This window comes from Dendropsophus ebraccatus, chromosome 1 (genome assembly GCF_027789765.1).
Source record: "Dendropsophus ebraccatus isolate aDenEbr1 chromosome 1, aDenEbr1.pat, whole genome shotgun sequence".
NCBI classification, from domain to species: Eukaryota; Metazoa; Chordata; class Amphibia; order Anura; family Hylidae; genus Dendropsophus; species Dendropsophus ebraccatus.
This window is the reverse complement of record NC_091454.1, coordinates 100,102,593-100,114,849: the sequence shown is the minus strand read 5'-3', so window position 1 is coordinate 100,114,849 and position 12,257 is coordinate 100,102,593. Positions and strand designations below refer to the sequence as shown.

The window sequence follows — 12,257 nt, the reverse complement described above, 5'->3', positions numbered from 1 at the left end:
AATATTCATGAGCTGAAATCTGTGTAGTCATGTGCAGTGATGCAGACTGGGGGAGTGTTGCCATGAGTCGTAACAGTGTGAATGTAAGATACTTAGAGGAAGGCAGGACCAGCATGGTACACTCACTACCTTGGTCTACGCTCGCAGCGAACAGTGGTGTGTCTGTGTTTATATGCTGGAGTGACTGATGAACAACAGTAGTCAAGCCGGGAGGGTGATTCCCTGTCAAAGCTTTTCTTATTCACATAAAGGGGAATTTGAAACCACTCACAGTTCTTGCAAATTACAATGGGCTGCAATCTGTGCACTTTCCAGAAGAGAGAGGAGCACTACAAACTGCTATATGAAGTTTCCCAGGTGAGTGCATATACTATACCTGTTTTATGATCACACATTCTTGAGGATGTGAGCTCTCATTACAATGTAATGTCATACCTGTGGGACTTTCTTAGAGATTTGCTGTAACTCTTATACAATATTGTCAGCCACCTAAATTCAATTCACTGTCAATCTCAAACTTGGCAAGCCTATTTGCCTTTTCTAGTTGTAACTTTTTTGTGCTTTTTAGCTACAGTATATACTTCTCACTGTGTACTGTTTGGGTTTGAGAATTTGTGATGACATCTAATACATGGTGTTACATTTCAATGTAAATGTATATTAAATGAAGCTGACTGGGAAAATGAAGATCTTGGTATTAAGGAGCCAGCTATCTGTCCTGTTTTGTTACTATCTAAATTGTACAGGCTTGAAAAAGAATCAGCATTGGAAGCAGCAATTGTGTCTTTCTAAGCTTGGGTTGCTCTTGTATTAGATTGTTCTGTAAATGACAAATTGTTGCTGACAGCATCCAAGCTGCAGCAGGTTAAGCAGTATTGGTGATGACATACTGCACAGTGAGGTGTTGGTGGTCTTACTGGCACAGTGGAGTGCGCTTAGCTAACTGGCTCCCTTCTATTTCTCCCTGATGCGATTCATTTCACAGCCGGCTAATTAGAAAGTGGACTGTGGACATGGATCTGCCTCCTCGGTTGCAGCCGTAATGTACACTTTCATGCTAATGTGATCAGGGTCTCATTATCCCATTTCCAAAATGAACTTGGGCATTAATTAAATATAAAAATTGCTCTCTTTATCATTGTTGAAAGGGAAAGGCAGATTAACATTGTTAATGACTGTTGGGGACAATACTTCTGCTTCCAGTCTTCACATTGACCTTAAAAGCCCAGCTAGTTCAGAAACCATGGGCACTGTGAACTGTGCAAGCAGGGAGCAGGTGCAATACTTTCCATGAGTTTTATGCCAGCTGTGTCATACTTTAGAATAAGGCTCATGTATGAACATATTGACACTTGTGCACATGTGCACCATCAATAAATCCATGGAAATCATTATATAATATATTATTATGTTGTATGCACAATACAATAGTAAGACTGTACTGGTTAGGAAGATGCTATCACATATACTGGGCAAAAGAAATGTGATGACTGAACAGAATACATTTTTTATATCCCTCTTATACTGTGGCTACTTGAACATTCAAGGATCAATGTAAAAAAAAGAGCTTGCTTCACCTTGCTTCTGTGGGTTTTCTGATACCCTTTAATCCCTTGAAAAATGTAAGCTATTTTCTACTGTAATATTCGCTCTGTCTCCAGCCCTGCAGAGTGTATTGTTGGCTTTTGTCACTGATAAGGGATAAGGGATCAAAGAATGGGAGCAGTAATGTGCAGGTGACACCTACCCTTCTCCTGAATCTGCACACAGATGTACAAGGGCTTCTTAGCCAGAGATGCTCACAGCCTTGTTATTAAAGCACCACTAACCCTAAGGTACACTGGTTTTAAAGGTAATGTTTCTGGAGATAAGTGGGATAAAACAGTCAGTTGTGTACCTTTCACTAGGCTGACAGAAGCCTAGAGCAGCACTTAGTAACCAAATCTGATGGTTGAAAATGAATTAGTCTGCTCAAACATTAGCACTTGACTGGCTCAAATCTCTTTAATTTTACGCTCTCATAATTCTGAGGTTGCAACCTTGTTTGATCCATTTCAGTCTTCCTTCTTTTAAAGGGCAGAGGATCATCTTATAACAAATCTGCTAACAGCTAGTGCTTGCATTTCTCATAGTTCACTACACATGAGATCATTGATATTTTACACAGTCACCATATAACCTTACTATCGGTAAATGAAAAAGGGACCTTAGAAAGGCGTTTTGTGAAGGCATAGAAGGATGCTGATAGTGAATGACAGGATGAAAAGTATAAGTGCAGCAGATTCTATTTTATAGTCCAGGTTAAATCCCATGGCTGAGACTGGCAGGTGTTCATTTATGACTTTTTATTTTCCTTTGTGCCCAGCTGTTGGTAAGGTATATAAGAAGTAAACTATTGGTTGTGAGCCAATTTTCCCAGTTAATTGTTTGTCTTTATTGAAGAAACACTGGAAGATATGCAAATAAAAGCCAACATGTTTCACATAATTACACACCAGGAATCCATTCATCACTGTGTATGTAAAATTACAGTAGTTAGGCTCATTGGAGAATACAGTTGTACAGTCTTTACTCACAGGTGTACTTTTGCCTTGTATCCATCCAAACCGGTATACATAGGGTCAAATGTGTATCATTCCACTTTGTTTTGAAGCCTCTGCTGAATCCATGTGAGCTTCCAGGTATTGCCAATGCTAGTGACCTGTGTTTTGTTCCTCCAGGATAGCCTTTCAAATCGTTCAGCCTTTTTATTTAGAAGCACAGCTGGATCTGCACAAACAGCCCTGAATAAAATGGGAAGATTACAAAAGTCATGCCAGTGAAAAGATACCTTCTTCAGGCGAATAATGCTCAGTGATAGATTCATTTTATGCAGTGTGTTAAAGTAATTACACACACAAAATGAATTCACAAAAGGCTTGTTCTGACGTAATGCTCTATGTAACAATACATCTCTGTGCTACCACTAGCAAGAAAGACTATAGAATGAGAGCTGTCTGCATGGTATGCACATATAGCACTCACAGGCTAGAACCAAACATAAAAGGTAGCTAACATCTATGGCACAGACATCAAGTGCATGCTGTCTAGTAGAAAACTGATCTTTAACAATTCCCTTCTCTGTTTATCTTCCAGTAAAGAAATCAGGGAAATCCCGACCACCCATATTTATATAAAAGAGTAGTGAATATTTAGCTTTCTTTTCAATGTATTTGGCATAATCTGCAAACAGAATACATATATATATATATATATATATATATATATATATATATATATATATATATCCTTCCTTCCTGGTGTATATAAACACTTAAGTAGTGGAACAACTATTGCTCAGTTTGCATTGGCAGTTAAAGAGTTGCTTTTATTGGCATGAGAAAAGGGCTGGCACAGGCTGAAATAGCTGTGAATGAAAGAAATTTCACCCAGCCAGGGCTCAGCTAGACTTCATTTGCCAGATTCTAAACCTGAATGCCAGACCAGGTTTATCATCCAAACCATATACACTGTAATTCCGCTGTTTAGTAGTATATAAAAAAAATAGCATTGTTTCTGATCCAAGGGAGGGAGAAGTGAAGGGGGTCATGGATGCGTGAGGCCCTTAATTGGATACATTAATTAGCAAATGATTACTGATGAGGAGAACTATCTTGGCAGGTAATGTTTTGATTAGGAGAGTTCACCTTGGACATTTAGCAAGGTAATTGCAGAGTGTAATCAATTGGGTGCGATTTTCTTTTGAAATATGTTTTTAATCTTCATCTGAGAATGATCTTGAATAAATTTAAGATAAAAAATGTTGTGTTTCTAATTCTGTCCCTGATAAAGATCTTCATGGTCTACATAAAAATCTATGAAACAGAAGAAACTTGAGTCGACTCTTAAAGGGACTCTGTCACTTCCAAACACCCGCTAAGCTTAAAGGGAATTTGTCACTAGTTTTATGGTGTCTTAAGTGAGTGCAGCATAAACTAGTGACAGAAATGCTGAACAGATGGGTGTATTATTTACATCATTTTGTTCAGCTGTTCTCCTAATAGGCAGGAGAATAAAATACTTGTCCCACCACTCCCTCCGCCGTCCAGCTGCTGATTGACAGTTAACTGCCTATATATAGCACGGATAGATAACTGCCAATCAGCAGCTGGTGGGAGGAGTTTTCTGCTTCTCATGAATATTGAGGACTACTGAGTTTATGTTCATAATGGAGAGGACTACTTATGCTCCTGAATAACATGGAAAATATCTCTGAACCAGCTGTACTGAACAATGTAAGTGATACATCATTCTGTTGATCTTCTCTGTCACTGGTTTATACTACCCTTAGATAGGGCTGCATAAACCTGCTGACAGAGTCTCTTTAGGTTTTCAGTAGATTATACATCAGTAGAGTATACAAGGCAGATTCTAGATCTGAGTTTAAGTAGTCCTCTCGATTATATTCTTGAGTCTTCTCTATGCATCAACATGCCCGGTTTTTAGGCTTACAACGGTAAAATACAAAGAAGTAGAAAGCTACAAATTAGAGATTTGGAAGCAGCATCCTTTATACTACTTACAAATCACTTAGATGCATTACAGCTTCCACTTTCTAGATTTGATAGGCTAGGTGCATCCTTCCCAGCTGCTCAGTGAACTGTATGCTAACAGGGACTCCTGCCTTTGAAAGGTGTCCCGACTTCTGTACATACTTTGCATGGGCAATGTCAGGGCAACTGGGGCACTTTCAAATCATAAACAAATCTTTGATTGGTTGATATTTGTCTAAGACAAAAATCGGGTACATTTTTGTTTCATACAAATTGATAAATCTGGGTCAGAGTGTTGAAAATCCTAAATAGCAGGTAATCTACAGTAAAATGCTGGAGGTTTATTGGAGATTTTTGACTTTCCGATTGTCATACATTGGAAATTGCTAATTTTCTGCCAAGCAAAAATGGATGAAAAAACGCATTGTGTCCTTCCAGTGTAAAAAGACCTTAATTCTATTAATCCTAGAGAGTAATTTTACAATGAGACTTTCCAGTAATATTGATTACAACTTGCCTGCAGTGCTATAGAAGACCAGATGAATGCCACTGTCAGCAATTAAGTCACTTATAGGATTCAGTTTAAATGGATGTTCTGTCATTGGAAAGGATTAATACCTAATAAATGACAGAAAGGGTCAAAAGACCTGAAGAGAATTAGATGACCACTACCTATAAGCTGTATTATGAAACATTCTGTTATGGGCGGTCGGGTTTATTGAAAGTGTGACAATGACAGTTTAGATGTCACAATGAGGTTTACAACTTTTTAGTTTCCTTTAAAATCATTTTATCTCTCGTATTAAGGGTGTGTTAACACGTACAAGATCCACAGCAGATCAGCAGTAGATTTGATGATGCAGATTTTTATGCTGTCTTCAGTTATTTAGATGAAATCTGCTGTGGATCCGCTGCGAATCCGGTACGTGTGAACGTACCCTGAAAAAAAAGAAACCATTTTGTTAAAATGACAAAACAAATTATATGTATTGCCAGGGATTCCATTCAAATAGAATAACAGAATTACAAAATGTTGCTGTCTTTAACATTATTGATGCATAAAAAAAGCTTTTTTGTGAGGTTGGGAAAAAAAACATTGAGTTGCTTGAAAAATATGGGAAGTTACCTACATGCACATTTAATAAATCTTCTTGTGGTATTCCTGTGGTATTATTCCCAAAAGCTTGGTAGGAACTTTTTCAGGTTTCCTCATGATAGCCATGCCCAGAAGAGAAAACTAGAGTGTGTTACATTTTCTAAAGCTCTTCTTGGACTCAAATGCAACTTTTTCATTTTGGAGTATTTGGAGTTGGTGCTCTGCAGTGTAACGGTATGTTCACACTAAGTAAAACAGGCATAAATACCGAGCGGAACCCCCATCATGGACTCTGCTCGGAATCCCACCTGCCTCAGTGTCTCAATGTAATCTGTTGCTCTCCGTTGCTTTCCGCCGCTCTCCGCGGAGAGCAGAGGCGCACAACAGATTACATTAAGACACTAAGGCAGGGGGGATTCCAAGCGGAGCTCACAGCATTTTTTTTAGTGTGAATGTAACTTAATGGAGTAATATTAATTTTTATTATGTATACGAGGGTGTTAAGTGCACTGGGGTTGGCTCCATTACATCGCCTGCTGACCTACTAATAAATATTCATCCAGAGCTCTGCAGTGAATAGCAGCCTACAGTGATGTCAGAAACTGATGCACTGAGGGTGCTCAGTACACAAAACCAAACCACCCACCTGCCAGTTCCGGCAGAACGCTTGCATAATTCCCTCATTTACATAATAAAAACTTTAATTATTTACTAATACAGCAGTGCACCAGCATAAAGGAACATACAGCCTCCCTGTCTCTTGCCTTATTAGACACTACCAGCAAGTTAGGATTATCTTTAAAGATAGCATGCAGCCAGTTAAAAAAAATGCAGGATTATTTTATAATATAGATGGTAAAATGGAAAATAAAAGTCACCAAAAATTCTTTAAAAATATGTTTAACATAAAAACATTAAAAAACATCCCTAGATTTGAATCCCACTTCTGGGACCTTCATCTATCTGCAGATCAAGGATCCCCAGGCCCCTTCTTGCCTGTTAGAAGCAACTGGAGGTAAATGGGAATTCCCAGAGTAATTCCCATTGACTTTAATAGAAGTTACACAAATGGCATACTCAGCGAGCTATGGCATTTACGTAACTCAGAGAGTTACACAAGCAACAAAGCTTACAGGGTAACATACACACCCATATAGTAAACGAGAGGATAGATATCTTGAAAAGCGGCTCACACAGGCTGGAAAGAGCAGATACAATGCATACTGCTGGGGACAAGCAAATAGGCTATGTAATGAGAAAATAGGCCACCACAGAGTACGCACTGATATAGATAAGTCAATATATCATGTCCTCTTTAAAGTAGTATTCTCACCTCAACTAATATACTTGTACAGGTATTTTGTAGAGTATTTTGCATACTTGCCTCTTTCTCCTGATACGGCCGCTCTTTCAGCTTATTGTCGAGGTTACCAAACACCACTCTGCTGTAAAAGCAGTGGTAGCACCGTTAGCTACTAACATTTATTAGCTACTCAGTGGACTTGTACACATACAGTACATGCTAAGACCTCATATGCACACATATACATTTACATCTCCAATGATAAATTCCCTCCATAGTGTACATATATTGTGTAATATTTATGTAAATGTAGCATTTCTTTTCTTTCCTCAGAGAAAAGATGTGGATTGGACTTCCAGCAGTGGGGGTTTGATTCACAGGCGAGTCTGACAGGTAATTGGTATAGTAGAGGCCTTTAGCTGTCCATGACACCCTTTATAGTTTGTTCAGGCTAGTGCTCTGGCTGAGTAAAATGAAAGTCTTTTTGATGTGCTTTTTACAAATCCTATTTCAATGTTTAGCTAAAAATATCACCAAAGCTGAACATATATGCTGTCCATACAAGAGCTGTAGGTGTAAGATTAACTTTCAACATTAAAAATGATGTGATCCATGGAAAAAGTCGCACGCATGACTCCTATTGTGCTTTGGTTTATACTGATGTCAGGCTTTATAGCTCATTCCACATTCTGCTATATAACAAAAAAAAGTCAGATTTCCTCTAGAAATGTAGCTTTTTTAAAGTGGGTATTTATTTTTTTTTGTAATTTTTTTTTTTATCCTATCTCCTACTGAGGCTGGTTTCACACCCCATTTTTGCAATCCATTTAATGTACCTGTTTTATGGGGGGAGGGGGAAACAGATGCAAAAACTGATGCATAAATGCATGAATTTGTATACATCCCTTTGGATCCGTTTTTCCATTGGCTTCCATTTAAAAAAAAAAAATCATTGAATCAAAATTGATGTTTTTTTTTTAATCGTACACAAAAATGTGGTTGACGACATATTTCTGTACGCTAAAATTAACCATTTAAAAATTGGTCATTAGGGATTCTCTGTAGATTTCACTAGAAATAGTACAAGGTACTTAACAGTGTCAGCAGTTTAGAATGTAAATTGCTGCTGACAGATTTCCTTTAAATAGGTTTAAGGGGCTATAGATCAGGGGGAAAAAAAGAAAAGGAAAGAAACAGCACCACTCTTGCCCCTGTTTCTGTGTGGTATTGCAACTTAGTTCCACTGACATAAATGGACTTGAGCAGTAATATCACATGCAACATGTGGCTTGCAGCTTCCATTTCCCATGCTGGATTTATTGAAAGGGGTGCACCTTTCTGACAAATATTGCAAATCTGATGCTGTCACGTGGCAATCTTAGATATCTACTCTATATCAGAACTGGTGTAGATTTTCATAAATCAAGTTAAATCAGATGCAGGAGGGGGCCACTTTCCCCTGCGCCTGCCCATATCATGTACAGTAAGCTGGGCTTACAGAAGCAAAAAGTTACAGATGTACGCTGAGCACAAAGATGATACATTCCCCATAGACTAGATAGACTAATTTCAATTAAGAAAATTTAACTGTTTGTTTTATGCAACTGGTATGTTTATAGATGCTGTTCAGAACACAATCTCTCAGACTAAGGGTTATATTACATGGCCCGATGACAACTGTAAATGAGTGCTGATCTGCTAGATCAGCGCTCATTTACTGAGCCTATTATACAGCTTGACCATTGTGCAGCAAGGGCTGCAATGACATCATTAGCAATGTCCGTGCAGCCTTTGCTTTAAAAGTGTAATAACAAAGTATATACAGTACATCACCTCTCCACGGTGTCTTCCTCACTCCTAGCAGCTGCCGATGCAATGACAGAGCTGGTCTCTGAAGTGACAGACGGCTCAGTCAATCATTGCCCGCAGTTGTCCTGTCCCAGACAGTGATTGGCTGAGCAACCTGTCAATTCATAAACCAGCTCTGAAGTTGCATTGGCGGAGAAGCAAGGAAGACACCAGGGAGCGTAAATATGCAACATATATCCTTCTCTTTTTTTTTTTTACATATTTATCAGCTGTCGACCGGGCTTCGCTATGACAGTAATGTGTGGTCGACAGCCAATGATTTTAGGTCAGGACCTAAAGACACAATCAGCCGATGATTGTTGTCATCAACTGATTGTTGTCTCTAGTACACGGAGTGATAATATGCCGAATTGGCTTGATTTGGCACATTATCGCTCTCCGTGTAATAGGGCCCTAACTCTTCTTTTGCTCCTCTCTATGCTCTCCTAATGTCAATGTAAGCTGACATCTTTACAAAGTTTATTTTGTTAGATTGTAAATATGTCTATTTAGGTTAACATTTAGACTATGTTCACACAATTGTTTTGTAGCCATCTTTTTGGATGATCATTAAGCATTAAGCTACCCAAGGTGTACAGTCAGCTGTAGTCTTCACGATGTAAAAATAAAGTCTTTGAATCCTCTGGAAAACCATGTTCGCTATCTCAGTCTTTATAAAGGCTGAGATGACTCTTTGGCATCAGTGTGCATCAGTTATTTCAATCCACCACACACTGACCTCAGAGATAGAAAAAATAAAAAAAGATCATGACAAAACAGATGAAGACTGACACAAATTGATGAACGCTGGCTTCAGTCCTAAGGAGATCATAAGGATAAGTCATAATCAGTTTCTTTGTAAGAAATAATATAGTGAAAAAATGAGAAGAAAAAACTCGACCATACATTAGTGTAATATTTCTGGATTTTATTCAGAGTGGTCTCCAAGGCATGTTTATACTTGGTAAATAATACTATTATGGAGAATGTTAAAGACTGTATTTCTAAGGATCTAAATGTTTATTTACCTACTTAAAGAGAACCAATCATGGACGAAAGTTAAAAAATTTTTATTCCCTAATTAGATGTAAATCAACATTTTATTAACATTTGTAAATATAATTCATTATTTTTATTGCCACGTTTTTTAATTATTCACTTTTTACTTTCCTGTCTCGAGCCGGCTCTTTTCAAAAGAGCCGGCGCTAGACAGGAAACTCCTGTCATGCAGAGCGGCAGGAAAGGTTCCCATGATCCTTTGCCCGCCGCTCCGTTAATACACAGTGATCTCGCGCTATACAGCGCAAGATCGCTGTGTATTTTCTAGTCCCTCTTCTCTAATCTATTTATGAAGATACAGACTGCCTCTGCAGTCTGTATCTTTATACTTTACCTATCCTCCTCTTCGGTGCAGCAAGGCCGCCGGCGCCGCCATCTTGATTACGTCACTTGCGTTCCAGCGGTGGAACGCAAGGCCCGTAATCAAGATGGCGGCGCCTGGCCGTGCGGCACTGAAGCAGAGGATAGGTAAAGTATAAAGATACAGACTGCAAATACAGTCTGTATCTTCATGAAGTCTATCTATGAAGATACAGACTGCCTTTGCAGTCTGTATCTTTATACTTTACCCGATTCTCTGTTCCCTGGCTGTTCCGGCGGCGGCGCCATCTTGATGACGTCACGCTGGAACGCACCGATGGAACGCAAGTGACGTCATCAAGATGGCGGCGCCCACCGGAACAGCCAGGGAACAGAGGATCAGGTAAAGTACAAAGCAAATGCAGTCTGTATCTTCATGAATAGACTTAGGGAGAGATATACTTTCATAATAGGGACAGTTATATTTAGGTGATTGGTTCTCTTTAAATACACTTTAAGGCTGGGTTCACACTACGTATATTTCAGTCAGTATTGTGGTCCTCATATTGCAACCAAAACCAGGAGTGGATTGAAAACACAGAAAGGATCTGTTCACACAATGTTGAAATTGAGTGGATGGCCGCTATTTAATGGCAAATATTTTCTGTTATTTTATAACAACGGCTGTTATATTGAAATAATGGCAGTTATTTACTGTTATATGGCAGCCATCCACTCAATTTCACCATTGTGTGAACAGATCCTTTCTGTGTTTTTAATCCACTCCTGGTTTTGGTTGCAATATGAGGACCACAATACTGACTGAAATATACGTAGTGTAAACCCAGCCATAAGCTACAATGCAAGGCAAGAAATAATGTTATTTTAATTTCATTTTAAGATGTTCAGTGCACTATATTTAGCTATTTGTGCCATTGTTATGGTTTTAAAAAGTTGAGAATTATTCCACATACACATATTTTGTGAGTTGTGAGCAAAGTGGTCAAGAATAGCCAGGAGGCATGGCTGGATTAAAGGGAGGGCACCAGGGGCACGTGCCCCGGGGCCTCCACCACTTAGGGGCCCCCACCAGCTCGAACCCTAGCAGAAAGGTGCTGCTTACCCAGGATATCAGGCCATGTAATAGGGCCCTAACACAGTGGGCAACAGCGCGCAGAAAGTGCTGTGTTCTCACATTGCGTTATTAACACAAACACAATGTGGGAATACGCTCTGATACTTAGTAGCCCCCCCCCCCCCCCCGGCTCCTGTCTCTAGGGCCTGGCATCTTCCCCTGTACTGCAGCCTCTAGTGACCACGTGCATAACAGAAGAGGATGCTGAACCATACAGCCAGGAGGGAGGAGGGGTCTGTGCTGAGTCATCTACAGTCAGCAGCCATCTGTGTAGATCGCAGTGTAGATACTTTTTTTTTGGGGGGGGGGGATTGTCGCCCGGGGCCTCCACCAACCTTAATCCGACCCTGCCAGGAGGTTATAGGATTTGCAAGTTTCCAACAGATTTATCATTGTACAGTAAAAGGAAAAAAAAAAGTGCAAATTTTAGCCACTCATAGAAGGCCTAGATATCATGTTCTGCCTTTATAAACCAGGTATTAATAAATCTCCCCCACAGTATTTTTTTGTAGTGAAAGTTCAATATTTAGGGTAAGCATTAACTGTAGATATTATAGCTAAGGGTCACAGATTGTTTCATGTGTTCATTGACACACACACATATATATATATATATATATATATATATACACATATATATATATATATATATATATATATATATATATATATATATATATATATATATAATTTCTATAGCCACCATTTGTGTTAAGAACTGCAGGGCTATGTAAGCCTTAAAATTCTTGATCCCCTTCTCCAACCAAGCGCTGCCGCTGAATAATATACACAATTGCTGTGTTTGTTAAGCTCTGCAAAGAAGAATATAATATAAGAATATACATTAATAAAGAAAGTAATATAACTTTATTAAAGCAATGTATTAGGACAAAAAAAGTGTTTTCCATTCAGTCTCTGGAACACCCCTTAGTAACATTTATTTTCAGTGGGAGGGGTATAGTTTATATAGAATATAATAGCAAT

The 12,257-nt window shown here is 38.8% G+C and overlaps 1 protein-coding gene across 1 annotated transcript in view; it reads left to right on the top strand.

Moving 5' to 3' along the window:
• The first annotated feature begins 288 nt into the window (after positions 1-288).
• Positions 289-12,257, top strand: part of PDZRN4 (PDZ domain containing ring finger 4) — a 115,712-nt gene continuing 103,743 nt past the window's right edge. The window contains exon 1 of the mRNA XM_069956012.1: positions 289-357. Coding sequence (XP_069812113.1) covers positions 289-357 — 69 coding nt within the window. The remainder of the gene's footprint in view (positions 358-12,257) is intronic.